The sequence below is a fragment of the Pollicipes pollicipes genome, unplaced genomic scaffold (assembly GCF_011947565.3).
Source record: "Pollicipes pollicipes isolate AB1234 unplaced genomic scaffold, Ppol_2.1 Scaffold_6686;HRSCAF=7923_pilon_pilon_pilon, whole genome shotgun sequence".
In the NCBI taxonomy this organism is placed as follows: Eukaryota; Metazoa; Arthropoda; class Thecostraca; order Pollicipedomorpha; family Pollicipedidae; genus Pollicipes; species Pollicipes pollicipes.
Genome location: NW_023596921.1, coordinates 40,579,776 through 40,606,395, shown reverse-complemented (window position 1 = coordinate 40,606,395; position 26,620 = coordinate 40,579,776). Strand labels below are relative to the sequence as shown.

Genomic DNA, 26,620 nt, shown 5'->3' with positions numbered 1-26,620 from the left:
CTACAACTAAGGGACGGAACGCTACAGATTGTCACGCTGAAATCAAAATAAACGCTACACATTGGATCAAAGTTGTCAAAGCATTTGTATGGGGATGCCTGCCAAGCAAACCCGTACAGTTAAACCCACGTCCCTCTGGCCACGTGCGGGACACACAGTCGAATACACCAGGTGATTTTAGAGGAACAAACTTAGAACTCCTCCCACCGTCCCCAGAAACGGGTCACATTAACACGCCTTGACCACCAGAGAAGACCACCTCCGTGCGATGGTATTTTCTTTCACACAAACTTGACCTCGGCGGCGAAGCCAGTGCCGGCGTAGTGTTTGCGGTAGGCCTTGAAATGGAGCACCATGTCACCATCGGGGCCGCGCGCCTCCAGATTCTTGTTGGCCAAGTCGGTGCCGCAATACCTCTCCGCTTCACCCATGATGCCAGTGTTCTTGACATCAAGATGTTCAAAGTAACAGCCATCTTCGTTAACGCGATACAGAATGTCGAACTTGGTGAAGGCGACCTGCGCGCGGCGGCCGGCCGGCGGCTTGATCCACCATACGCAGTCGGCGCCGGCCGGGTAGACGCCCGGCCAGCCGGGGCTGGTGAGGGCGCCTTCGGTGGTGACCGTGCCGCCGCAGGTCGGCTCCGGGTAGTAGGAGCCCGTGACCCGGCCGCAGTCGGCACCCGACGTGCCCGGAGGGCAGTGGCACCTGCAGTCAGCCGACACGTAGCCGCCGTTGTGGCAGGCCGGCCGCCTAGGGCACAGCTCTTCACACTTGTACAACCTGTTCATGAGACTGACGTCGCGGAACGACGGCTGCACGCGCTGTCCGATCAGGCCCTGCCTGGTCGGGTCCAGTGTGAGGATGGTCGGTTTCCCGTTGCTCGAGAAGAAGTGTTTGCCGTAGTGCATGACGGAGGAGAGATCGTACGGCACGCCATGGTGCTCGGTAGTGGTTACCCTTTCGAAGTTGCTCTTGCCACTCGCTTCGATGTTCTCCCAGAGGATGGAGACGTAGCGGTCGCGGTCGGAGCGCGACTGCTCGTGGAAGAAGCCGAGCGAGTGACCGATCTCGTGGGTCACAGTACCCAGACCGCTGCAGCCGCTGCCAATGCTGAGCTTCTGCGTGCGCGAGCCCTGGGCCTTGGCCACGCAGCCCACGTTCGACCAGCAGCCCTTCTCAGCTACGAACCTGATGGAATGGAGAATATCGTACCAGTTTGTGCTGTATGGAGTGGTCTTGGCACTCTGTTAACAATCAGTTGCTCCTTTTGAAAGCTATTTATTTTCACCGAACGTATGCAGTGCCCAACTGTATAGAAATGCACACTTACTGGGCCTGGGACACCCACAAGACCATCGGCAGGTCGCTGTGTGGTACACTCACTGGACTCTGGACAGGCCGCTATGTGGGATACTCACTGGGCTCTGGGCAGGCCGTTAGGTGGGACACTCACTGGACTATGGCAGGAGCTGTGTGGGGCACTCACTGGACTACGGGAGGCTGCTGTGTGGGGCACTCACTGGACTATGGGAGACTGCTGTGTGGGGCACTCACCAGACTATGGGAGGCTGCTGTGTGGGGCACTCACCAGACTATGGGAGGCTGCTGTGTGGGGCACTCACCAGACTATGGGAGGCTGCTGTGTGGGGCACTCACCAGACTATGGGAGGCTGCTGTGTGGGGCACTCACTGGACTCGGGGCAGGCTGCTGTGTGGAACACTCACCAGACTATGGGAGACTGCTGTGTGGGGCACTCACCAGACTATGGGAGGCTGCTGTATGGGGCACTCACCAGACTATGGCAGGCTGCTGTGTGGAACACTCACTGGGCTCGGGGCAGGCTGCTGTGTGGGACACTCACTGGACTCGGGACGGGCTGCTGTGTGGAACACTCACTGGACTCGGGACAGGCTGCTGTGTGGAACACTCACTGGACTCGGGACAGGCTGCTGTGTGGAACACTCACTGGACTCGGGACAGGCTGCTGTGTGGAACACTCACTGGACTCGGGGCAGGCTGCTGTCAGATGACACTTCCTTGAAGTCGATGCACGAGTTTTCCTTCCAGAACTGAATTCCAGCCTCGATGAAGTCGCGCTTGTCCTCGGCCACGATCTCGTAGTTATAACGCCTGTCGTCCCACAGCTGGCCGCTGGAGATGGCCTTGCGGTCCTCCTCGGGCAACCTCAAGATGTCCCCCTCCACCAGACGGCCGTATGCCGTCACGGAAGGGTTTGTCTCGTGGAAGTCACGGGTATCAGGTTCGTACAGGTGCACCGTGCTTGTCCGTTCAGAATCAGTATGCCATCGTGCGGCTGAAAGAGGAGGGGGGGGGGGGGGGGGAGTTTGACGATGGCGAGCGGCTCACTAATTTTGTCCCCAGTTTAGCATGTACCAGCCCGGGACCTGTGTTCTACGAAGCTTTGTTTTGTCGTCATAAGTTGAAATTTGACGTTGATGCAAGTTTTTCTTATACACCGTCGGTGACGTCAGACGCATACATACATGGCAGGACAAAATGCACTCACCATAGCCGCCACAGCACACATGAGGAAAGGAAGACGCGTCCACATTTCTGTGTTCTGTGCGAAAGCCCAGATGATTGGTGGGTGTGTTGGATGCCCTGAGTAGGAAGCAAGCATCTTATATACGCCACGGGATCAGCGGCCGACCCAGATAGCACAGCCGTACCACCTGGGGTATTGAGTGCCCTGCTCAAGGGTCATTAGCACGAGATGGGGGCAGGCGCGTTTACATCACCTGACCCGAATCCTGTGAGGTCACGTCAGTGGGAAGCAGAAGCATACTTGCCCAGTGGATGCCTGGGTCAACGAACGCGACGTGGCTAACCGAGCGGTCACTGATATGGCTATGGCACTGGCCTGGCTTTGAGCAACTCCGAAGACGTGCCAGTGGGCTCACTTTGTCAAAAGGAGCACGGAGGGTGGACAGTTTTGTGGTATACGCTTCACAATTTCCTCCATTTGAATGACTGGCATGCATGCTTGTTGGACTAAAATGGAGATCGGGTGGACTTAAGGCATGAACTGTAGGAATGTCTATAACGGATCTCACCTAGCATAACTCATTTTTCTTGGTTAGATACACCCAGGCCGCCTATCGCATTTTCAAGCAATTGGATGACAACAATGGTTTCCTTCTGAGAGCGTTTAATGCATACCAACAATTAGTAGAACAACTTTTAAATAAATATTTAAAAACTTTTAGTGTATTTATGCATCGTGAAAACAGCTTCTTAGTTCCTCTTTAACATGCGCTCGGGTTGGGGTCAAATTGACCCCCCAAACGTTTATCCAGAATAGTTTCCGAATGGCGCAGCTATGCCTCGCCACATTTTGCATAGCTGCAGATGAGTGAATAACGGATTGTTTGGCATCAAAGATTTAAACGTACCTTGTAAGGTTGCTGACCTATGGCAGGTCAAAGTCAGGCCATGGTTTCAGCGAAGGCAATTTCTAAGGAATCGTTCAATCTGATGCAACAACGGAGTGTTAGACGAGGCCATACATCTCTGAGATGCTGTCTTAGGCAACACAGCAGTTGAACGAGCAGACTACATCGACCTAAGGTCACGTATGAAGGTTACATCAAGGTCAAAACCAACCTTTTTTATTACTCTAGGGCTTGCTGTATGGGGTAGTCTCTGGTGCTCATTTGGAATTTGTTGATGGCAGAAACCCTATTATACATCTTCCATGGGCTTCTCAGAGGTCCAAATAGGTCATTTACCTAAAATAACCCAGGTAAAAATTTTGCTTTTCGGAACATACTGCCTAGCGTAATCTTTGTCGCTTATTCAAATGCAAAACGCAGAGCAGCTTGTATGATTTTGGTCACCATGACCTTCAAAAGGTCGAACAAGGTTACGTACCTTAAATGAGCATGTGACCTTTTGCTTCGAAGTGGTTATCTAGATTCTGCGGGCACTTTGGAGACCAATCTGGAATTTGACCTTGCATGACCTCACTTAACCCGAAGATCATGATATAGGAACCTGAAACTGCGACCTAAAGGAGTTCCCGTACAGGCCAACACACCCTGTAAATGTGGTGTCTCGAGCTCTTTAGTTTCCGAGATCTCAGGGCGGGTCAAATTGAGCCCCACCGGAGCGAACGGTGTCCAGCCGGCCGCCCGGGCGCGTGTGAAGCGCATTTGCACCGTGCTTTGAACTTCCAGCTGACCGGAATGTATTCCTTGGATTTATTCGGAATTTCTGCTTTCAGTGAGAATCAATTCAACTAAATCTCTTTTTTCTTGGGTCAGGCGCTTTCTGCAGAAAATATCAATCGAAACGAGACCATTATGTCTTTACGGAATCAAGCTGAGTTCAGATGTCCTTGGGATGGTTTTTGACTCACCGGCTAGCCGGATTTCTGCGAGGAGTGTCTAACCAACTAATGGACTCCGGGCTGGAACAAAACAAAACCAGGTTGGAAAGTTGGGAAGCTGTTGATAAGCATAGGCTTATGAATTCGAACCGTGAATTTAGAATGCATATATTCACTTCAGTAATCGCTCGGCCACGATTACAGAACGTTTCTGGCACAAACGCATTATGTTGGTTTAATTTTTGACTTCTCTGGTTACACGTATTTATGACTTGTGTCCATTGCCTAACAATGGATGCACGCAATCCATCGCACTTTCGGAACGTTAGTAGCTGTAGAGGGGAAGTTTTCACATTGGTGGATGAACTGAAAATCAAACGATACGTTCCTCCTGATACCTCGATAACAGGAGGTATCCTCCTGATACCTCCTCCTCGATACGTACTTTTTATTTGAATGGGGGGCCCTACGCTCTTGTCGGGGCCTATTTGATAATCTGTTGGGACATGTTTGGTTGTCCGGTGGCCCTCTTCATTGGGTCTTGCTTGGGTGCTTCCTTTTTTAATGGAGGGCCCTATAGGCTTGTCGGGGCACCTCTGTTAACCTCGGCGACACTGGATTGTTCGGGGGCCCTGCACATTGGGCCTTGGTGTTTGAATTTAGAGCCTTACACTCCTGTCGGGCCATCTCATAACCTGCTCGGGTGCACTTAATCTTTCGGGGGCTCTGCACACTGGGCCTTGCGTACTTCTTATTTGAATGGGGGCCCTACGCTCTTGTCGGGGCCCCTTCTGATAAGCTGCTCGGACACATTGGATCATTCGGGGAACCTCTACATCGGGTCCTGGGTGCCTTCTATTTCAATGAAGGGTCCTTCGCTCTTGACGGGCGCCCTATCTGTTAACTCGCTCTGGCGCACTCGATCATTCGGGGCCTTCTATATCGTGTCGTGGGTATTTTATATTTGGAAGGCCCTACTCTGTTATCCAGGGGCCCGAACGGAGGGCCCTACGCCCTTGGTAGGGCCCTATCTGTTAACCTGTTCTGGCGCAGTCGATCACCACGGTGCCCTCCATGTTGTCTTGAGTGCTTCTTACTTGAAAAGATGGCCCTATGTTCTTGGCGAGCCCTATCTATTAAGCTGCTCGGGCCATTGGCGGGTACAGACGGGGGGGGAGGGGGGGGGAGGAGCATCGGACCATGCCCCATGGACCATGCAGAGGTGACTCATAGGTTTCGAAGTGACCGATAACCTGCTGAACGGGCACAGTTTTCTAATAAAAAACACGACAAAACTGGATGTGCTTGGAACTACAGACGACATAGAACGGTTTCAAACGAAGGTAAAGAGCTTATAAGCACGCAAATCAAAATTTTACTGATTGAAAGGGTGGTGATTGAGGAAATTGTGGGGCTCATTATGCTTTTCAGAGGCCTTACGCTGTTGCCCAGGCCACATATGTCTACTTGCCCGGTCAATCTGATTGCCAAGGAGCTGTCCACGTTACCCTTGATCTCTTAACATTTTTTCCATTTTCCGTACATGATCTTAACGCTGTTGTTGGGACACTATCTGCTTACACGCCTGGGTACCCTTGATGGATCAGGGATCGATTCTTCCCATTCGCCTGAAAAAAACTCGACACGCCCTTTCCGGGGCCCCACGTGTCAGCGTACACTCAGCTGCTCAGGAGCCCTTTATAATAGTCATGGGTTCCTTCCATTTGCTCTGAGGGCTTTGTGCTGTGACTGGATTTGCTCAAAGTCCCTCTTCTTTGATCGAGGGCTCCTTCCCTTTGATCTCATTTGCGGAGGACTTTTCACTTCTATCGGGCTCTTTTTGCTAACCTGCCCGGGCACTTTTGACCGCACAGGGGTATCAATTCATGGTCCTGCATGATTCCCCTTAGCTCAGAGGGTTATGTGCTCTGGCTGGGGCCCTGTGCGTCAGCCTACCGATCGTTTTGGGGCCACCACGTCGGTCTTGGATTCTTTTCACTTGCCCCGAGGATATACTTGTTGACGGGAGCCTCTTTATCGGCCTCGCAGGGCACCCATGATCGGTCTGCTTCCGTCCCTGTGAGCTTTGGCGCCTTAGCCTCAGAGCAGCAGTCGTACATGCGCCGATTCAGTTTTCCGTGCATCTGTTGAAGGTAATTTTATGTGCCTCCGACGCCATGCGCCAATTTCCCTCGGCGATTGAGTGTGTGACATCAAACTCGTGCATCGTGTTCTTAACATGCTTTGAATGCTGGAATATTTTGTACTCGTTTATAACAAATACAAAATTATGCATTGATTATCAGTTATCATCTGATTACATCGCGCAGCCTGCCCGCCCAGCTCGTTTTGATGGATTTAGCAGTCAACTTGAGTTCATTTTGCCTGTTTTTCCCGGAACAATTAGCCTCATAATCACAGGATTTAACGTGATCTGGAGAGAATGAATGAGATCCATGTATGTACATGCATAACAGACCCAGCTTTAGCACAGTAAGATGTGCTCCCATATTTTCTATACACACACACACACACACACACACACACACACACACACACACACACACACACACACACACACACACACACACACACACACACACACACACACACACACACACACACACACACACACACATATATATATATATATATATATATATATATATATATATCCTATGTGCTATCCATTTTAAAATGAAATGACCGGAATGCGAGGATGTTTTTGGAGGGGGGGGCCAACCTCTTAAGGCCGCAAAACGCTGCGTGCTCCCCCCCCCCTCTTGACGAAATCCGAGATCCGCCCCTGGGTGTGGATGTCCATTTTGTGTCGCAAGTAACAAGCATGGCCCAGAGCCTTCTAACGTTCTGCAGAGGTAAGTGGTCGCATCCGGGTGGCGCATCTCCAGAACACACCGCCGGTTACCAGCGACATATTCTGGCCTTCCTTACACTTTCACTTACGATCGTCGCACACACATGCACGTCAGCCAAATGGAACAACTCATGAAGCATGTGCCTCCAGACTTATAGTTTTCCGGAGCATTTTTGATGAAGTGACTCCTAGTTACCACACGGTCCTTGAAGGAGCTTGAAGTCAGCTCCGTGCCACAGCCTCATCAGTGGCCGCTCGGTTGGCCATGTCGCGTTCGTTGACCCAGGCATCCACTGGACAAGTGTGCTTCTGCTTCCCACTGACATGACCTCACAGGATTCGGGTCAGGTGATGTAAACGCGCCTGACCCCATCTCGTGCTGATGACCCTTGAGCAGGGCACACAATACCCCAGGTGGTACGGCTGTGCTATCTGGGTCGGCCGCTGATCCCGTGGGGTATATAAGATGCTTGCTCCCTACTCAGGGCATCCACAAACCAGCCGACTATCGAGGCTTTTGCACGGAACCCAGAAATGTGGACGCGTCTTCCTCTCCTCATGTGTGCCGTGGCAGCTATGGTGAGTGGATTGATATTCTTCCATACGTGTTAATTCTCTCGTATCGATAAAGTCCATCCTTTGTCGCTGATAAATCTCAATTACTTGCAACAAGTGAATACGTTTTGTTCGCAGAGAACAGGTCTAGTGCTGCATGTGTCACATGCAGCTCACCATTTCCACCCCCCCCCCCCCCCCTCTCCTCTTTCAGCCGCACGATGGCATATTGATTCTGAACGGGACAAGCACGGTGCACCTGTACGAACCTGATACCCGTGACTTCCACGAGACAAACCCTTCCGTGACGGCATACGGCCGTCTGGTGGAGGGGGACATCTTGAGGCTGCCCGGGGAGGACCGCAAGGCCATCTCCAGCGGCCAGCTGTGGGACGACAGGCGTTATAACTACGAGATCGTGGCCGAGAACGAGCGCGCCTTCATCGAAGCCGGCATCCAGTTCTGGAGAGAAAACACGTGCATTGACTTCCGGGAGGTGTCGCCTGGCAGTGGCCTGCCCCGAGTCCAGTGAGTGTTCCACACAGTGGCCTGCCCAGAGTCGAGTAAGTGCTCTACATAGCAGTCTGCCTAGAGTCCAGTGAGCGTCCCACGCGGCAGTCTGCCGATTGTCCAGTGGGTGTCTCACACAGTGACCTGCTAAGCATCCAGTGAGTGCTCCACATGGCGGGCCGTTCAGAGTCCAGCGATTGCTTGACACGACGGTCTACGCTGGAACTGCATGGAATCTTATGTTTGGTGGATCCACAGTGAGCAATCATTCGCTTTCTGAGACCAATGACACCACTGTCAACTGCTGCAAACAGTCTAGGCTACGAACAGTCTGGGCCACGGAATCGCCTATGAATAGGTGACCAGAAGGGCGTGGTCTCTCAACCTGCAGTAAAAAAGCAAGCATATCATAAAATAAAATTTACAAAGCCGGTGTCTATTCCGGATTTGCAGGAAGCATTGTATTCCGCAGATCCACCCTGAGCAACCGTCCATCTTGCTTAGGTAACGACTTTGACGTTGGCAGTTGCGATGATTCTTTACTCTGCGCGCCTCATCCCTGCTGCGGCCTCATATCCTTTTAAAGATCACGCCACACAGATCCAGCAAGCACGTTTTTTATCAATGTAGTCGCCCATCAATAGATAGCCAGAAGGGTCAGCCCCGTACAGCCGCAGCAAAGATCATTAGCAATAATATCATGAACTCAAAGCTGCAAAGCCATCATTCTCTGCTATACAAAGACGTCTGTTAGTATCTTCCAGGGTGGAAGAGCTGAACATGGTTAATAGTGATCGTATAGAACTAAAACATAATAGTAGTAAGTGTCATGAATGACGACTGACAGACTTGTGAATGCCATCGCCAAAGCTAGTTCGCCAGTGAACTGCCAGCATTTCAAAAGCTGAACAGCGCACCACTGGAATTTGCGATTCATGCCAGCAACCAGCGATGCTACTAACGGTTACCCAAGTCTCAGGGCAGACTAGTGTGAATGGGATGAACAAAAATATACCGTGCACACACCAGGACCCCACAGACGCATACGTAAATGAACGCAACCATACACACGAATACACACGGACGCACACACGTATGTACGAACACGCTCGCTTTAATATGTACTAACTACACAATGCAGCTTAAATGGTGGCAGCTCTCTTTATGGGAGCAAGTTTTATTCAAAATGTCATTAGCAACAGCATAAAACATCACAGCAAATTGGAAAATTTGACAAATTTTCTCCGTATATTTTCAAATGCTTGCCGTTTAAGATGTTTCTTAAAGATGGTTTTAATTATGGGTATTTCGGGGAAAACTGAAAAATACTTCGCACAAGCAAGCACGCCTGAATCAAACATGCATATTATCAATCAAGAATATTAAACAACCTTGCGCTTTTGGCTCAAGTATAGTTCGGTGTAAAAAGATGACTACCAGCTGCCGCAACTCCCACAAAACAGGATGTTCGGGTGATTTGAAAGCAGCCGTTACTGACGTGATATTCCCTATCCTTTCAGGTTCGTGGCCGAGCGAGGCTGCTGGTCGAGCGTGGGCTGCATGGCCAGGTTCCAGAGCTCGCGCACGCAGAAGCTTAGCATTGGAAACGGCTGCAACGGTCTGGGTACTGTGACGCACGAGATCGGCCACTCACTCGGCTTCTTCCACGAGCAGTCGCGCTCCGACCGCGACCGCTACGTCTCCATCCTCTGGGAGAACATCGAAGCGAGCGGCAAAAGCAACTTCGAAAGGGTGAGCACCACCGAGCACTACGGCGTACCGTACGACCTCTCCTCAGTCATGCACTACGGCAAACTCTTCTTCTCAAGGAACGGAAAGCCGACCATCCTCACACTGGACCCGACCAGGCAGGGCCTGATCGGACAGCGCGTGCAGCCGTCGTTCCGCGACGTCAGTCTCATGAACAGGTTGTACAAGTGTGAAGAGCTGTGCCCTAGGCGGCCGGCCTGCCACAACGGCGGCTACGTGTCGGCTGACTGCAGGTGCCACTGCCCTCCGGGCACGTCAGGCGCCGATTGCGGCAAGGTCACGGGCTCCTACTACCCGGAGCCGACCTGCGGCGGCACGGTCACCACCGAAGGCGCCCTCACCAGCCCCGGCTGGCCGGGCGTCTACCCGGCCGGCGTCGACTGTGTGTGGTGGATCAAGCCGCCGGCCGGCCGCCGCGCGCAGGTCGCCTTCACCAAGTTTGACATCCTGTTCCGCGTCAGCAACGGCTGCTACTTTGAGTACCTTGAGGTCCGGAACGCCGGCGTCATGGGTGAGGCGGAGCAGTATTGCGGCACTGACCTGGCCAACAAGAATCTGGAGGCGCGCGGCCCCGACGGTGACATGGTGCTCCATTTCAAGGCCTACCGCAAACACTACGCCGGCACCGGCTTCTCCGCCGAGGTCAAGTTCGTGTGAAGGGAAATCCCATTGCATGGAGGTGGTCTTCTCATGTGGTCAAAGCATGTAAATATGACCCGTTTTTGGGGAAGGTGGGAAGGGTATTAGGGCTTTTTCTAAGATCACCAGGTTTATCTCGACTGTTCGTGTTAAGCACATGGTCGGGGGGACGCGAGTGTAACTGAGTGTTTGCTACGCAGGCATTTCCACACCAATGCATTAACAGCTTTGATCCAATGCGTAGCGTTTACTTTTAATTCCATGGTACCAGGCCAATCTGAAGCGCTACGTCCTATCGTTTTGCATCAGGGACATTTTGTATTCGCACGATGGATCATAGTCTTTGGCCCAGATTGTTTTAGCACATTTGTTTGAACTATGTCGCCTTCTAGTTGCGCGATAACATGAATAAACCAGTATACTGTAGTCTGCTTTTCTACGTCGGTTAAGCGGGTATGAGATTTGGATGTTCGCATGTTCGACAAAATCGATTTGGTGCCGACCGCTTCGATTTCCTAGCAACTCCACTTAGATGCAGAAGTAGGGCCTTGTCATAGAGTAGCACATCTTATACTTGGGTGGGCTGTGACTGTGTGGTTTCCCTACGGAGGCAACTGAATTCAAATACATTGAGAATTGTGATCTAACCTGCAGAGATAAATTTTAGTTAAGGTGCTATTAATAGCGTACAATCCTTGTAACCGTGGGATGATTTTTCACTCGAATACGTTATCAAAGGTTCAAGCCTATGCTGTTTTGTTTAGGAACTTGGTTGGCAGTGTCACTTTTCAGTCTTTTGATAGAGCGAAAATGATAAAACAGTCTACTGAAGTCGGCTTTGACGAGCCAATTTCACAGTTAGCCGTTCACCGACGCGGGAAGCCTCTTCAGCATACAACAGCTTTATACACGTTGCCAATGACGAACTTGGGAGTGGAAAAGTTGTGCCTGACCAGAGTACGTGATATGGCATACGTAGTGAGTCTCGACGACAGTCTAAATGTCTGCAAACATTGTAATGCCTATTAACTTCGCAACTCTATCAACACATCAATATCAACAACTCCGCAACTCTATCAACAACTCCGCAGCTCTGTCCATCCCGGTGGCTCAGTTGGTTAGAGCGCCTGTCTTCCGATGCACCCACCCGTAGCGGGTGGGTTTGAGTCGCTTTAGGGCGCTCGCTATTTGCCCTTGACGGGTATGGCCTGCGGCCGATGGCAGCGGTCGCGCTAAAGGTCAGTTGATGTCAGAGGGCAGGACGGACCGTGCCGAGCATTGCGGCACGTTAAACTTTCGCCACCAAAATCTGCCGTTGACATGGAATTGCGCGATCGGATGGTAGGGGTCAGGGCTCATACAACAAGCACTGCTTAGCGTGAGCTCTGATTCCGGAAATCCATCCATTTAAAGGGTTCGGATCAAATCTTTAAAAAAACAGGCGTCAAAGAGGAAAGGCTTACGCCAGCAGCCAGTAGCACACACTGGTGCTGTGCCGCCATCTTGCCCCACCCGCCTCGTGTGGTCGACAACCAACTGCCCAAAAACGTATCAACTGAAACGACTAGGTTCATCACACAATCGTTATCATGTGCCCACGCGCGTATATCAATAGGCGAATATCAATATATTAACAAAGTTTAAACAACCGGAATGGAAACCTTGGATTCCAGCACAATGTCCTGGTGCATTCTGTTAGCGTCATTTTAGTGACGACCTTTTTTACGCCATAATACCCAGAAATCTCTCCATAGTTCTGGATTGTGACAGGGAGACCCTCATACCCCCTGTCACCCCGACACCCGGGCTTCGACCTTGACACCGCCGGTAACCGGACAAAAATTGAAAAGCCAAGAAATCGAAGGACAAAAAGTCAAGTGAACTCAAGTCAAATGGCAAGAAGTCGAACAGGATAAAAGTCAAATGCGAAAAAGGAAAAAGCCAAGAAGTCATAAGGACTAGAAGACAAATGACAAACAGCCTAAACGGCAAGACTCGAATGCAGCAATTCTAAACATAAAAGTCAACTGTAAAGTGCTACGGGGGTAGAAGCCAAGTTGGATAGAGAGTGTGTGAATAAGATATTTCTCATTTGTCCCCTAATTCCCTTGTGGCCTTTCCCACTTGGATGTAAAAAGAGGAAACAACGAATATAAGACATCCAAGTCACAATGAAAGAGGTGTCTAGGAGTCCTGAAACAGAGAAGCTAAAAAACCCTCGGCCGTTGGACGGGGCACTTTCAGGTCAAATCCAGGGCACTCAATTGCCTCTGCACAGGCACGAGACTTGTGTGCAAGAGCGCAGTGACCCGCCCCTATAATTGAGCTAGTAGATCGAAATTCGTGTTTATGGAACTTTTTCTACATCAAGTCGTGAATTTGACCAAGATTTTTACACTAAATATGTCTGCTTACAGAAACCATGGAAAACCACGTAGCTAATGCGAAAAATGTATAGCCTTATCAGACGACTTAACCAAGTGCGAAAAATGTATAGCCTTATCAGACGACTTAACCAAGTGCGAAAAATGTATAGCCTTGTCAGACGACTTAAATCTTATCAGAGATTATCAACCTTATCAGACGACGACAAAAGTAAGTCTGCATAGTAGCTATTACCAGCCGAACACTGTTAACCGCAGCTGTTGCTTTTCATTATCTAAACCTGTTCAGTTACAAAAATGACTGCATAACAAGCAATAAGGTAACGTTTAGAAATTTTAGAAGGCACATTATGTCTATAACTAGTTGCGTTTTCTTTCTTTAATTGGTTTCAGTGACCCAACAAATGCGGTTACCTTTGTCTTCCCAAAACCCTAAATATGTGAAGAACGTGATATAGTTTCCCCCAAATTAGGGAAGAACGGTACATTTTTGAGCAATTAAAATAGAAAATGGTGATAAAGGTGTTGTACAAGTTCCCTTGCCTTCTTCACGCCGAAGCTCAGGAGACACATTAAATAACCTCGCCCAGGAGATTCCTTTGGAGGGGGCACCATTTTGTTTGGAGGGCCCGCAGCCAACTGAAAAGCTCTTTCCCGGCTCAAGATCCGTGGTACCGCTTGCGGAGAAATTTTCTTTTATGACCATGGTTTTCTATGGTTGAGGGGATCTACAGCAGACAAACAAACAGGCATTTCTTAATATTTCAGGTAACAGGTATTTATATTATGCCATCGTGACAAATCATTGTGAATTGACACGCGCTCGGATGGGATCAAATTTACCTCACCCGAGAGAAGGGCATCCGAGCAGCCACCGCGGCGCGTGTTAACATTCGCCCGGATGGCCGGCTGCATACCTGTAGCTCGGGTGGGGGTCATTTTGACCCGTCTAAGATGCTAAAAATCAAGATAGCTAGAGACACCAAATTTACAGAGTAGATTGACCTGTACGTGAACTCATTTGAGTCGAAAGTCGAGGTTCCTAGGTTACAACCTTGGGGTCAAATAAGGTCAAACAAGGTAAAATTCCAGATTTGTATCCAAAAGACCACCAGAACTCCTTGTGCATCCACCGTAAAGCAATATAGCTGTTGCAAGAAAATGGTCAGTGAGGTCAGCGACTTTTTTGACGTCAGGTCAAGTCAAGGTAACCGCTCAAAAACCAAAAGGTAACATAAGAGATTGCCCCCATTTCTTCACTCAAAGAATCGTTAGAAGTTACGTTAGGCGGTAGGTTCCTAAGAACATAATGTTGACCTGAGTCATTTTAGGTCAATAGTCTGCGCTGACCTCTAAAAAGTTCATGGAGCATGTCCACTGCGTTCCCTGTCATTAATAAAGCCGAAGCGCGCACCAGAAAAATACCCTATAAAACCAAGGTCTCGAGTAAAAAGCAGGTTAGTTTTGGTGTCGATCTGGCCTTTATACCTGACCCCAGGTCAATGGGATCGATTGCATTCCTAAATTCAGTTAATTTATTCCCTACGAAACTATTTCAGATATGCATGCATTGACTCCTTTGTTACATCACATTGAACGGTTCCCTAGAAATGCCCTTCCCTCACGACCATGGTCTGACTTAAGCCTGATATTGGTCAGCGACCTTACAAGGTGCATCTGATTCCTTCAGTCTAAAGATCTACTATTCAGTGTTCTACAGCTAGGCAAGTTTGGCGCGACTACGCCGTACCGTTCGAAAATTGTTCTGAAAAACCTTTGGACGGGTTAATTTGATCCCAACCCGAACCCAAACTTTGGTATGAAGGTGGGCCAAATCTGCGGAGAAAACTGCTTGTTCACATATTTTGTGGTAGATTGGGCCATTTTCAGAAACGACGCCCCTACACTAACCTTCACGCGATATGGCCTTTTACGATCCAAAGCTGGGCCCGGCCTGTGCTGCTTTCGCGCGGTCGCAGACTCAATAGATGACTTATTCCAACTGGATGGGCGGGGCGGGCATCATTGACGTTTTGGCTGACACTGACTCATTAACTTTTTCATCATTGACTCATTGACTTTTTGTCTTTTGCCCTTTCGTCTCTTGTTTTTTGACTTTTTTGGCCTGTAACTGACACCGCTGCTGGCGGCAGGTCTTATGGCTGTGACTGAATGTGATCCAAAATCTACAACCAGCACAGACGCAAGTGGATACTTGATGCTGGCCTCGTGCGTGGAAGCACGTTAGCTTCCCCGCTACAGTGGCCGTTTCAACCTACTGCTTATGTTGCCTGCGACCTTGGGATCGCTGAGAACGCAGGTCGTCGCATGCAGAGATCTGGGCTGTCATTGTGCTCATCTGAGACGCTCTGCGGGCGCCTCTCAAACGGCATGCACGACTGTGCTGGTCTCGGCTCCCCTTCAACTCTCCATCGCACATGCACGACTGTGCTGGTCTCGGCTCCTCTTCAACTCTCCATCGCACACTGCACGACTGTGCTGGTCTCAGCTCCCCTACAACTCTTCATCGCACATGCACGACTGTGCTGGTCTCGGCTCCCCTACAACTCTCCATCGCACATGCACGACTGTGCTGGTCTCGGCTCCTCTACAACTCTCCATCGCACATGCACGACTGTGCTGGTCTCGGCTCCTCTACAACTCTCCATCGCACATGCACGACTGTGCTGGTCTCAGTTCCCCTTCAACTCTCCACCGCACATGCACGACTGTGCTGGTCTCAGCTCCCCTTCAAATCTCCATCGCACATGCACGACTGTGCTGGTCTCGGCTCCCCCTCAACTCTCCATGGCACATGCACAACTGTGCTGGTCTCAGCTCCCCTTCAACTCTCCATCGCACATGCACGACTGTGCTGGTCTCAGCTCCCCTTCAACTCTCCATCGCACACGCACGACTGTGCTGGTCTTGGTTCCCCTACAACTCTCCATTGCACATAAAAATTGTAAAGCGCAGGGACCGAACGACACAATCAGTCCGTTAGTGGATTGCGCTTCAAAAATCAACTCGCAGTTTACGGAATGCCTTTTGGTCGACTGCTTTATGATATCTCCAGTTGACGACGTGGAAGACAGTCAACGAGCCAAAAGGTCGCGCCGGCTGAATGGGAAGTGCATGCTGACGACGAACCAGAACATTGACACGCCAAAATGTCGATCGACTAAAAGGTAAACATACAAGGGTCTTACTCGAATAAATTGCAGCATGATGTATATATATATATATATATATATATATATATATATATATATATATATATGTATATATATATATATATATATACACACATATATATATATATATGTATATGTATATATGCATATAATTTACCAACCAACGTTGTGCTACGTCGTCGTTTTGCAGTTTATCAGTCAGCCGATGCCACTTTTTGGCTCGTTGACTTTCTTGCATGTCGCCAGTTGGAAATATCGTAGAACAGCCGATCAAAGGGCATTTCGTAAACTGCGAGCTGCTTTTTTCTCGCGGACACCGTCGGAGCGCAAATTGTAAACACACTGATTGTGTCATCCGGTCACCGCCGTTAGCAATTTTCATGTTCGATATAGGGTTGTAAGCAAGCTGAGACTAGTACAAACGTGCGTGCCGTTCGGAATGCATCCACAGAGCGCTTCAAAAGGGCACAATGGCAGCCCAGATGCCCAGCCTGGGACGACCTCTGTTCAAAGTTTCCAAGATCGTAGGCGTCATAAGCAGTACCTTGAAACGGTCACTACAGCGGGGGAGCCAACGTGCTTCAGCGCACGAGGCCTACATCAATCATCTACTAGTATCAGGTGTGACGGATGTTAGTGGATGCGGATCATGTGGATGTTCCATCCACAGCACGATCACAGCCAGTCACAGTCATAAAACCGTCCGCCAGCAGCGGTGTCGGCGGTAGGACGCCGCCAACGACAACGACAACAGAGATGACACCAACACGGTGTCATTATTTCTATTGCCTTGCACAACACGAACGTAGGAGCGGGACGGACGATGTTGAATACGATGCAGAAAATGATGACGAAGAAAAGGGAGCTGAGGATCTCCCTGCCACAATCCAGAACTATAGAGAGATTCCCGGGTATTCTGGTTGAAAGAGGTCGTCACTAAAGTAACGATAACAGGATGTATCAGAGCACTGCGCTGGAATTCAACGTTTCTATCCCGATAGTTTAAACTTTGTGAATATATTTATGATCGTCTATTGATATACGAGTGTTGACACGTTGTAGCGACTGCGTGAAGTGCCAAGTCGTTTCAGTCGACACTCTTTTGGCCGGTTGGTTGACGAGCGCACGCGGCGGGCGGGACAAGATGGCGGCACGGCACAGGTGTGTGCTACCAGCTGCTGGCGTTAGCCTTTCCTCTTTGACTTTTGTCGATAGAGTTGCAGAGTTAATCGGCAATGCAAGGTATGCAGACAGTTAGGCGTCTCGTCGAGACCCACTACGCATGCTATATCACATACCATGGACAGACACAGCTTTTTCATTTCCAGGTTCGTTATTCGCATCATGTATAAAAGTGTTTTTGCTCAAGAGACTTCCCGCTTCGGTGAACAGCTTAACTATAAAATCACTTCGTCAAAGCAGACTTCAATAGACTGGTTTATCTTTTTTATTCAATCGCGCAACTAAAAGGCAGCATAGCCCGAATGCACCCGTTGCCAGTTATGTTTGCTGCTTAAATTGGAAGCTTGGATATTTTATGAGAGTCCAAAGGAATCCTGATGTTACAGCCATGGTGCACAGTCAATAACACTATTTCTAAAATATTACTCTGCAGATTGGATTGCAGTTGTCGATGCAGTTGAACTCAAATGCCTCCGTAGTAAAACCCATACAGTTACAACCCACGCCACTCCGGCAATGTGCAGGAAACACACAGTGAATGACAATCATATGACCTGACAATCACCTGACGATTACCTGACAATCACCTGGCAATCACTTAAAAATCGTGCAATGATGCACGGTATGATCAGCTCAGCCCACGCCACAAAAAGCCATATTTACAAGTCATGACCATCTGAGCGGTCAAACTTCTTGTGATGGTGTTCTCCTTCACACGAACTTGACCTCGGCGGAGAAGCCGGTGCCGGCGTAGTGTTTGCGGTAGGCCTTGAAATGGAGCACCATATCACCGTCGGGGCCGCGAGCTGTCAGAGCCCGGTGGGACAGGTCGGTGCTGCAATACTGCTCCGCCCCACCCATGACGCCGGCGTCCTTGATCTCAAGGTATTCGAAGTGGCAGCCGTTGCTGACGCGGAACAGGATGTCAAACTTGGTGAAGGCGACCTGCGCGCGGCGGCCGGCCGGCGGCTTGATCCACCATACGCAGTCGGCGCCGGCCGGGTAGACGCCCGGCCAGCCCGGGGTGGTGAGGGCGCCCTCGGTGGTGACCGTGCCGCCGCAGGTCGGCTCCGGGTAGTAGGAGCCCGTGACCCGGCCGCAGTCGGCACCCGACGTGCCCGGAGGGCAGTGGCACCTGCAGTCAGCCGACACGTAGCCGCCGTTCTGGCAGGCCGGCCGCCTGGGGCACAGCTCTTCACACTTGTACAACCTGTTCATGAGACTGACGTCGCGGAACGACGGCTGCACGCGCTGTCCGATCAGGCCCTGCCTGGTCGGGTCCAGTGTGAGGATGGTCGGCTTTCCGTTCCTTGAGAAGAAGAGTTTGCCGTAGTGCATGACTGAGGAGAGGTCGTACGGTACGCCGTAGTGCTCGGTGGTGCTCACCCTTTCGAAGTTGCTCTTGCCGCTCGCTTCGATGTTCTCCCAGAGGATGGAGACGTAGCGGTCGCGGTCGGAGCGCGACTGCTCGTGGAAGAAGCCGAGCGAGTGGCCGATCTCGTGCGTGACAGTACCCAGACCGCCGCAGCCGTTGCCAATGCTGAGCTTCTGCGTGCGCGAGCCCTGGAACCTGGCCATGCAGCCCACGCTCGACCAGCAGCCTCGCTCGGCCACGAACCTGGCGGTGTAGGGAATACCACGTCAGTAACGGCTCCTTTCAAATCACCTTAACATCCTGTTTCGTAGGAATTGCGGCAGCTGATAGCCCTCTTTTTACACCGAACTATACTTGGGCCAACAACGCAAGGCTGGTTAATATCTATAGCAGAAAAAGCATGTTTTTCGCATTGCTGAACTGCATAGCTGCACTACTGCAATACATGTTCGATTCAATAGTGTGCGATCTGCTGTCAAATATCACTGACGAGCGAAGGATAAAATTTTCGCTAAAGAACGATGTTAAAAAGTACCTATGCCGCTGTGTGGGACACTCATTGGACTCTTGGCAGGCTGCTGTGTGAGACACCCATTGGACTCTGGACAGCCTGCTGTGAGGGACACTCACTGAACTCTAGACAGGCTGCTGAGCAGGACACTCACAAGCAGCACTCAATGAACTCTTGACAGGCTGCTATGTGGAACACTCACTGGACTCTGGGCAGGCTGCTGTGTGGGACACTCATTGGACTCTGGACAGGCTGCTGTGAGGGACACTCACTGGACTCTAGGCAGGCTGCTGAGTAGGACACTCACAGCAGCACTCAATGAACTCTTGACAGGCTGCTATGTGGAACACTCACTGGACTCGGGGCAGGCGACTGCCAGGCGACACCTCCCGGAAGTCAATGCACGAATTCTCCCTCCAGAACTGAATGCCGGCCTCAATGAAGCCGCGCTTGTCCTCGGCCACGATCTCGTAGTTGTAGCGCCTGTCGTCCCACAGTTGGCCGCTGGAGATGGCCTTGCGGTCCTCCTCGGGCAACCTCAAGATGTCCCCCTCCACCAGACGGCCGTATGCCGTCACAGGAAGGGTTTGTCTCGTGGAAGTCACGGGTATCAGGTTCGTACAGGTGCACCGTGCTTGTCCCGTTCAGAATCAATATGCCATTGTGCGGCTGAAAGAGGAGGGGGGGGGGGGGGGGGGGAGTTGAAAATGGCGAGCTGCATGTGGTACATACAGCGTTGTACCTGTGTGCTGCGAGCACAACATATTTATTTGTCGCAAATAAATGAAATTGTTACCCACAAAAGAAACTTTTTCAAATTAAAATGGTTTCCTTGCAGTGATTATATACATTGTATTCTTTCAGTAAGTTGTATTTTTAACGAATTTTCGGTCCCGGGCATTGCTCAAAGGACCAATTATTTCAAATATTTTGGTATATATCTGAATCATATTTCAATTTTTCGATTCTGTGAGCAAAGTCCGTGACCGAAAAGTCATAACAAAATACAACTTACTGAAGTAACATCACGTATATAGTTATTGCAAGAACTCATGCCATCTTAACCTACTTAATTACTAACCATGTCTTACATTTCACAAACTCTGTAACACCTAATAAAATATTTTTGTTGGTATGAGAGAATGCGCGTACATGGCAGGACAGAACCCACTCACCAGTAGCCGCCACGGCACACATGAGGAGAGGAAGACGCGTCCACATTTCTGGGTTCCGTGCAAAAGCCTCGATAGTCGGCTGGTTTGGGATGCCCTGAGTAGGGAGCAAGCATCTTATATACGCCACGGGATCAGCGGCCGACCCAGATAGCACAGCCGTACCACCTGGGGTATTGTGTGCCCTGCTCAAGGGTCATCAGCACGAGATGGGGTTAAGGTGCGCTTACATCACCTGACCCGAATCCTGTGAGGTCATGTCAGTGGGAAGCAGAAGCACACTTGTCCAGTGGATGCCTGGGTCAACGAACGCGACATGGCCAACCGAGCGGCCACTGATGAGGCTGTGGCACGGAGCTGACTTCAAGCTCCTTCAAGGACCGTGTGGTAACTAGGAGCCACTTCATCAAAAATGCTCCGGAAAACTATCAGTCTGGTGGCACACGCCTCATGAGTTGTTCCATTTGGCTAACTTGCATATATATGCGATAATCGTAAGTGAAAATGTGAGCATTGCCAGAATGTTCCATTGATATTCGGTGTACTGTGTTGGAGATACGTCATCGGTAGGGAGCTACGTGCCACTGCAGAGCGTCAGGAGCCTCTGAGCCATGTTTGTTAGTTACTACACAGGGCTAGTCGAATCGGCCACGCAGCATGCCGTTTGATAGCTGGTAAACTTCGCCACGGCTTCATGACTTGCAGTGCGTGAGCTCTGATCAGTGGCTAACCTTGCCGGGCGGCGGCGGGTTATGACCTTTCTCAACCAAAGCAAACAGCTTCTCGTTTTCCTTGGAGTGACATGTTGACTCAGCGGCAGACTAACACTGCATCCTGTTTGGTGCAGTCGATTCGCAAATGTATTGAAATGTCGCGTATCGAATCGATCATGTATCGATAAATTGCATACGGGGGCACGCAGAACAAAGCGAGGCGAGAGTTCCGCGTATCCGCAGTGGGTATCATGACCCGACGCTGCCTACGGGGATCGATGATCCGGCTATTTATGCCTTGTCAATTCCGTAGTAATAAGTGACGTAAGAATGTGATCACCTGGTGAATAACGTTCTGTAGGCTGCAAACAATTATATTAGGCAATGTATAACTATTTTTTGAAATATTTATAGATCGCCGGCAGCTATGCAGTGCTCGTGAAAGTATCTACAACGTTTGGTTAGCGAATTAAGTATCAGGCAGCTGGCTTAAACCAATAATTAGTAGTGCAACGGCCTGGATGGCCGGGTATCATGCCTTTGTGCGACTGAAGCGTGCTTTGTACAAATGAAGTAGCCAAAGGTATTATCGCTGTAGGAATTATCGCCCTAATAGTTCATCGCGTACTCACGAGTGACGAGTCAGAAGCTGGGGATTCGGACTACACCAGATGTGCTTCGGAAGTTCTAGTATTGACATCCGAGTTTTCAAATAACAAAGCGGCTTACCATTTTTCAACTAATTTCACATTTTGTCTTTTACCACTTTGCTTAGGTCGCGTTCGGCAGAGGGAGAGTTATTCAACGATTGATCGCTTCTCCAATAATCTTCCAAGGGGATTCTCAATTTACGCTTGGCCGATCCGGAAATTAGCCCCAAGGCATGTCTACCATGCGCCATGTACAGCCAAGGACGTATTTGCACTGCGGGATGACCACTTAAACAGCCTGAACTTTGGCCGAACTGAAACACCGCTCGAAACACAGATATTACCCGCTGTCCAGGTCGCCGTGCCAGGCGGTGGATTGTGGCACAGCTCACTGTACTGTACCTGAGACGACGATCGACATGAGCTCACTCGCGTGAGCCATGCTGAGACGGCCCTAATCCCCAAATGTTCACAGCTGTCCTGGTTAGAGACTGCGGTCGTCGACCTCATCCGAACCACCTGCCACCGAGTCGGAAAGCGGAAACGCATAAGCCGGCTTGTTCTAGAGGCATTCTGAGTGCATTTTCAATAATCTAACATAGGCTGGTATATAATGGGTCGAAAATAAGAATGTCAAGGCAAAGATGCTGGTCGTCAGAAAGAGCGGTCTAAACGTAGCCCAGCAGTGTCTTTGTTCGCCGGCACAGTATCTATGGAGACCACATCATGAGCACTCTGCTCGGTGATCAACACCATCACCATGGAGCGGCGTCCCTGATCGATTCTCCGGTATCAATATGACATGTGAAGAGATAACTCTGAAATTTTGTTGCGGCAAGTTATGTCAAGCTTAAGCATCGACTAATACATTACATTAAGCTTAAACATTAAATGATATATCATATGAAGTTTAAGCATTGAATGCTTTTGGTTCTCTATCCTTGCTTTGATATAGTTACCGCAGAAAACCCGACGTGCGGGCAATCTCCACCCTTGCCACGCGGCTTAAACAAATATTGGAGCAAAATAATTGTATTTCTCAAATGTGATATGCCATTACAATAAGGACTGTTGCATGTTTTATTAAGTTCTGTCGAACAATGTCTTGCGATCGCCACGTTAATAGGTTGTCAATTATCCAAACAATGTTCAGTGCCCATTCTTGGGTAGAGAGATATCACCACGCTCCCCAAACGGTGCAGTCTGAAATACGGCGGCACGACGCAAACCGAAAATCGGTACAGAAAACCAGCATATGTCGATGATGTAGCAGCTTCATCCTGTCGTGTTTTAGATGAGCATCTAGCTGGCAGAGGTGTCAATCAAGACAACGAAAATAAATCAGAAACACACATTTCTGCACAGAGCAAGTATAAGATGGCTTAGCTTGATATAAGCACAACTGATTTAGCATCATGAGACGATGCTTAATGCGCGGTAGAGATGATGCTTGTGAGCAGAAAAGACGACAAATCACAAGTCCACTGCGTCACGCAACGACGAAAACGACTGCGTAGCGAAGACTGCTAGCCTCATGTAGGCAGACCATCAACAGCACAAAGAAGCATCGCACAAATGCTCATTACGCAGCATCCCAGCGGGGCGGGTGTCCCTGCTTCGAGAGGTTTGCTGGCGATTTATGCACGCAGGCGCGACCTCAGCCGGTGTCGACAAACTCTGCGCTCTGCGGCGCTCCGGCTCCGGCACGCCTTCGCTTGCCAGGCGTCAGGCTGGAGAGCAAGAAGTTCGTCTCCTTGGCGACCGTCAACGCCTCCTTGTAGTCGCACGAGTGCGACATGCCACCATTGAACCAGCATGTCCGCTTCTTCAAGACCCTGAAAAACGCCGCATTCGAGAGTTTCATGCTTCAAAAGCTTCATGCGATCAAGTCGGAACATACACTTCCCTGGCACTCGCCACCTTTGTCAGCTTATTCCAACAATAAGGAATAACATGACATAGTCACGTGCAGATAGCTGCATGTTTTGCAAGTCAGATCGTCAGGATTGGTTTGTTTAGTGGCGTGCTAAAGGTCCTGGGATTCAACTAACCGGTTGAGACAACTTTCCAGAATTAATAGATACATCCTAAGTGCATGTACATGACATACAAAACGGTATTCTGGCAAGACTAGCAGCTCAGACTCCCTAAACCTAACATGCACCCATTCAATATCTTCCCATATAGACCCTGTTACTGTGATTCGAAATAGGCACATACGACGTGCGGGTGTTGTTTTTTACATGTTGACGTCGTAACGGTCTTATGTGCGCAAGCGACCCCACTCTACTGGCCTGCTCCTCGTGGGCCTGGGACGGCAGATGACCAACGTATTGTAGTTCAGCGCAGGACCGAAAGCACGGTCTAGGGCCCGTTCCAACGCGCCAGAGTCTCCCGGTCTGTTCAACGAACACAGGGCGGCGCATCATCCAGTGACAGCCAGAAACGCGAGTTTGCCTCACACTTTGTCATGCACGAATGCGAAGACGTATGTCATGTGATAAATTGACTATTGCACAGTTTGCTGGACGTGAATTAGTTTTGGGCATTGACGTAGCGTGCTCTCATGAAATGTGCCGCTACGGGTTGGGCGAAAAATACTAGGCCGTGCGCGAGATGCGAACGCGTGTTTCCTTCATCAAAACCGCGGGCTTCTCGCAGCGATTTCCAGTGCAACCTCACAGCGCGCTAAATCCCCCCAAATACCAATGTCCTTAATCCGTAAAACAGCCAGGCGTTTGTGCAGATTACGTGGCATACCGAAGACCATCCATGGGAGTGATGTGTCGATTTCTTGGTGGTAGGCGTATTCCATTAGCCGGTGCTCCTTCGGCGCAGAGTAACGCCACTGGTAAGACGATACCCACCGCGATGGCTGTCTTCAGGCCGGTCATGTCGGTGACTCTGAAAACCATTGATATCATTGTTGAGGAAGGCATGTACGCTTCAATGGCGTGTCCAGCAGAGTTTTTGGAGTTACAGCATAAAGCAAACCAATATTTTGTAAATATTAGGATGTGATCCCGAATCGTAAGCATGCCCATCACGGACGCGAGGCCAATACTACTGTAATGTGATGATGGGCCCACCAATAATAAGAGATTAGGCCCGCCGAACAACTTTGTGTATTCACACACATGGGTTGATTGAGCTGGTAGCGCAATCCACTCAGAAACAACACAACAAGGTGATGCAATACACTCGAGGGGTAATCAGTAGGGGCGCTGCAACTTACGCAATCCGCTTACACCTCTCGTAAAATTCAGTCGCTAATAGGGCAGCGTCACAGCTGCCGCCATTTAGATAGCAAATTGACGATGCATATAGTTGGATGCGATTTAATAACTGTTATGTGTACAAGACATCTCAACGCCAACCTGAGTGCATTGCACCGGTTGCAACGTATGTAAAACACGACCAGTCTAGCCATGGGTCTCCGGGGCTTATTCCCAGAGTAATACACCGAGGCATACCTTCTATTTAGCCTTTTACGCGGCAGACGAACCGCTGCACGGCTGGCCGCGACCTGGCACGCGCCACGCCACTTACCCGGCGCCCCAGGCGCTCAAAGTTCACGGTCAGGCACGACGGGAGAGCTCGTGGGCTTTGGTGGCCTAAATTCTGAAGCGGCTCGCGGCCCACAAATGGCGACGCTGGGGAAGGGGGAAGGGGAAGGGGGAGGGGCAGGAAAACTGCTGCGCCGCCGACGCCATTACATCTCACGGTCACAGGTGAGTGGACCGTGGACGGCAGTAGTTTGGCAATTCTTAATGGATGTCTGCGTGGAGTCGCTGTCACAGTCACTGCGTTGACCAGCCGCATCCCACGCGTGGGCTCTGCACGAAGAGCTGCAGTAGCAATGTATCTCCCCATGTCCGGGTCTGGCGGCTAAGCGACTGAGCATGCTTAAGCTAAGCATGGCTAAGCATGCCTAGCCATAATGACCCTTTTCTGCTGACACTTGAGTTCCTTCAGTTGCGTTCAGCCACTAGTCGGCTTGCCTGCCTGGACGGTGGGTCCGACTTTCAGCGCTCCCATCCACACCCGGGAACGTTTTTACGTCGTGAATACGTTTTTATGCTCATGCGGGCATCTAAATGATCACAACTTGATGGCACCTGGCTGAAAAGTCGTCCGTGCAGATGAGGATTTCAACCATTGCCAATCAGCTTGTCATGACGTCATTTTACCGGATAGTTTTAGCGTGTAGAAGGAGCCTTTGACACCGCTCGCTTTTGCTTACGCTGACTTACCATTCACAGCAGTCCGTGCTTCTTACGTCTTCCATGGAGTCTTCTAGCTGCATGACATAACATGTCTAATAGGATTTCATCTCCTAGAAATGACGAAACGAACATTTCGTCCTGTAAGCGGCTTGGGATCAGATGCAAAGGGGCTTTTGTCGGGTGCACGCCAATGGCTGTCTTAGGTAACCCAGGGCACTAGGAGTATGGCGACAAAGCGACAAACACTGTACGGTGAAATAGTGCTTACCCTACATCACGTTGGTTTGGACACATATCAGTGACATGCATGCGGTTTATGGCATACCGGCACTAATACCTTGTTGTCCTAGACCTGCAGTAAGACGGTGACAGATATTGGCTGCCCTCCGAACGACGTCCCCGCTGCTCTGCTCTCGGCCCACCACCGACTGGTGACGCGGTCGCGTGGGGACGCTATAAGGAGAGGTGTGCTCACTTGATGGCCCTCGTGCGCCGGCGCGGCCGACGTTCAT

The 26,620-nt window shown here is 50.2% G+C and overlaps 3 protein-coding genes and 1 long non-coding RNA gene across 6 annotated transcripts; 1 reads left to right on the top strand and 3 right to left on the bottom strand.

The window, feature by feature from the left end:
- Positions 1 to 281: 281 nt before the first annotated feature.
- LOC119108324 (blastula protease 10) lies at positions 282 to 3,092 on the bottom strand. The gene is made up of 4 exons (XM_037231900.1): positions 3,079 to 3,092; positions 2,532 to 2,626; positions 2,006 to 2,318; positions 282 to 1,191 (listed from the first exon to the last, which is right to left on the bottom strand). The coding sequence occupies exons 1-4, from the start codon at positions 3,090 to 3,092 to the stop codon at positions 282 to 284; spliced, it is 1,332 nt and encodes a 443-aa protein (XP_037087795.1).
- Positions 3,093 to 7,724: 4,632 nt separating this feature from the next.
- LOC119107792 (blastula protease 10) lies at positions 7,725 to 11,127 on the top strand. The gene is made up of 3 exons (XM_037231339.1): positions 7,725 to 7,806; positions 7,997 to 8,310; positions 9,813 to 11,127. Exons 1-3 carry the CDS (start codon positions 7,762 to 7,764, stop codon positions 10,717 to 10,719), a joined length of 1,266 nt encoding a protein of 421 aa, XP_037087234.1. The 5' UTR covers positions 7,725 to 7,761; the 3' UTR covers positions 10,720 to 11,127.
- Positions 11,128 to 17,295: 6,168 nt separating this feature from the next.
- LOC119107790 (blastula protease 10-like) lies at positions 17,296 to 19,973 on the bottom strand. The gene is made up of 2 exons (XM_037231338.1): positions 19,702 to 19,973; positions 17,296 to 19,079 (listed from the first exon to the last, which is right to left on the bottom strand). Exon 2 carries the CDS (start codon positions 19,037 to 19,039, stop codon positions 18,173 to 18,175), a length of 867 nt encoding a protein of 288 aa, XP_037087233.1. The 5' UTR covers positions 19,040 to 19,079; positions 19,702 to 19,973; the 3' UTR covers positions 17,296 to 18,172.
- Positions 19,974 to 22,952: 2,979 nt separating this feature from the next.
- On the bottom strand, positions 22,953 to 26,526 carry LOC119108643 (uncharacterized). Of its 3 annotated transcripts, none has more exons than XR_005095320.1 (3): positions 26,446 to 26,526; positions 24,643 to 24,786; positions 22,953 to 23,717 (listed from the first exon to the last, which is right to left on the bottom strand). It is a non-coding gene; the product is annotated as an uncharacterized LOC119108643 (long non-coding RNA). The 3 variants fall into 3 exon arrangements; XR_005095321.1 differs by lacking the exon at positions 26,446 to 26,526 and adding an exon at positions 26,136 to 26,218; XR_005095322.1 differs by lacking the exons at positions 22,953 to 23,717; positions 26,446 to 26,526 and adding exons at positions 24,185 to 24,281; positions 26,136 to 26,218.
- Between the last annotated feature and the right edge of the window lie 94 nt (positions 26,527 to 26,620).

Bases quoted from the DNA above. Each gene is read 5' to 3' on its own strand.
- LOC119107790 (XM_037231338.1), bottom strand. From the start codon at position 19,039: ATGGCCAGGTTCCAGGGCTCGCGCACGCAGAAGCTCAGCATTGGCAAC.
- LOC119107792 (XM_037231339.1), top strand. From the start codon at position 7,762: ATGTGGACGCGTCTTCCTCTCCTCATGTGTGCCGTGGCAGCTATG. The intron at 7,807-7,996 runs GTGAGTGGATTG...CTCCTCTTTCAG, and splicing joins TGTGTGCCGTGGCAGCTATG to CCGCACGATGGCATATTGAT. The intron at 8,311-9,812 runs GTGAGTGTTCCA...CTATCCTTTCAG, and splicing joins AGTGGCCTGCCCCGAGTCCA to GTTCGTGGCCGAGCGAGGCT.
- LOC119108324 (XM_037231900.1), bottom strand. The intron at 2,319-2,531 runs GTGAGTGCATTT...CTCCTCTTTCAG, and splicing joins TGTGTGCTGTGGCGGCTATG to CCGCACGATGGCATACTGAT. The intron at 1,192-2,005 runs GTGAGTGTTCCA...CCATTCCATCAG, and splicing joins AGCAGCCTGCCCCGAGTCCA to GTTCGTAGCTGAGAAGGGCT.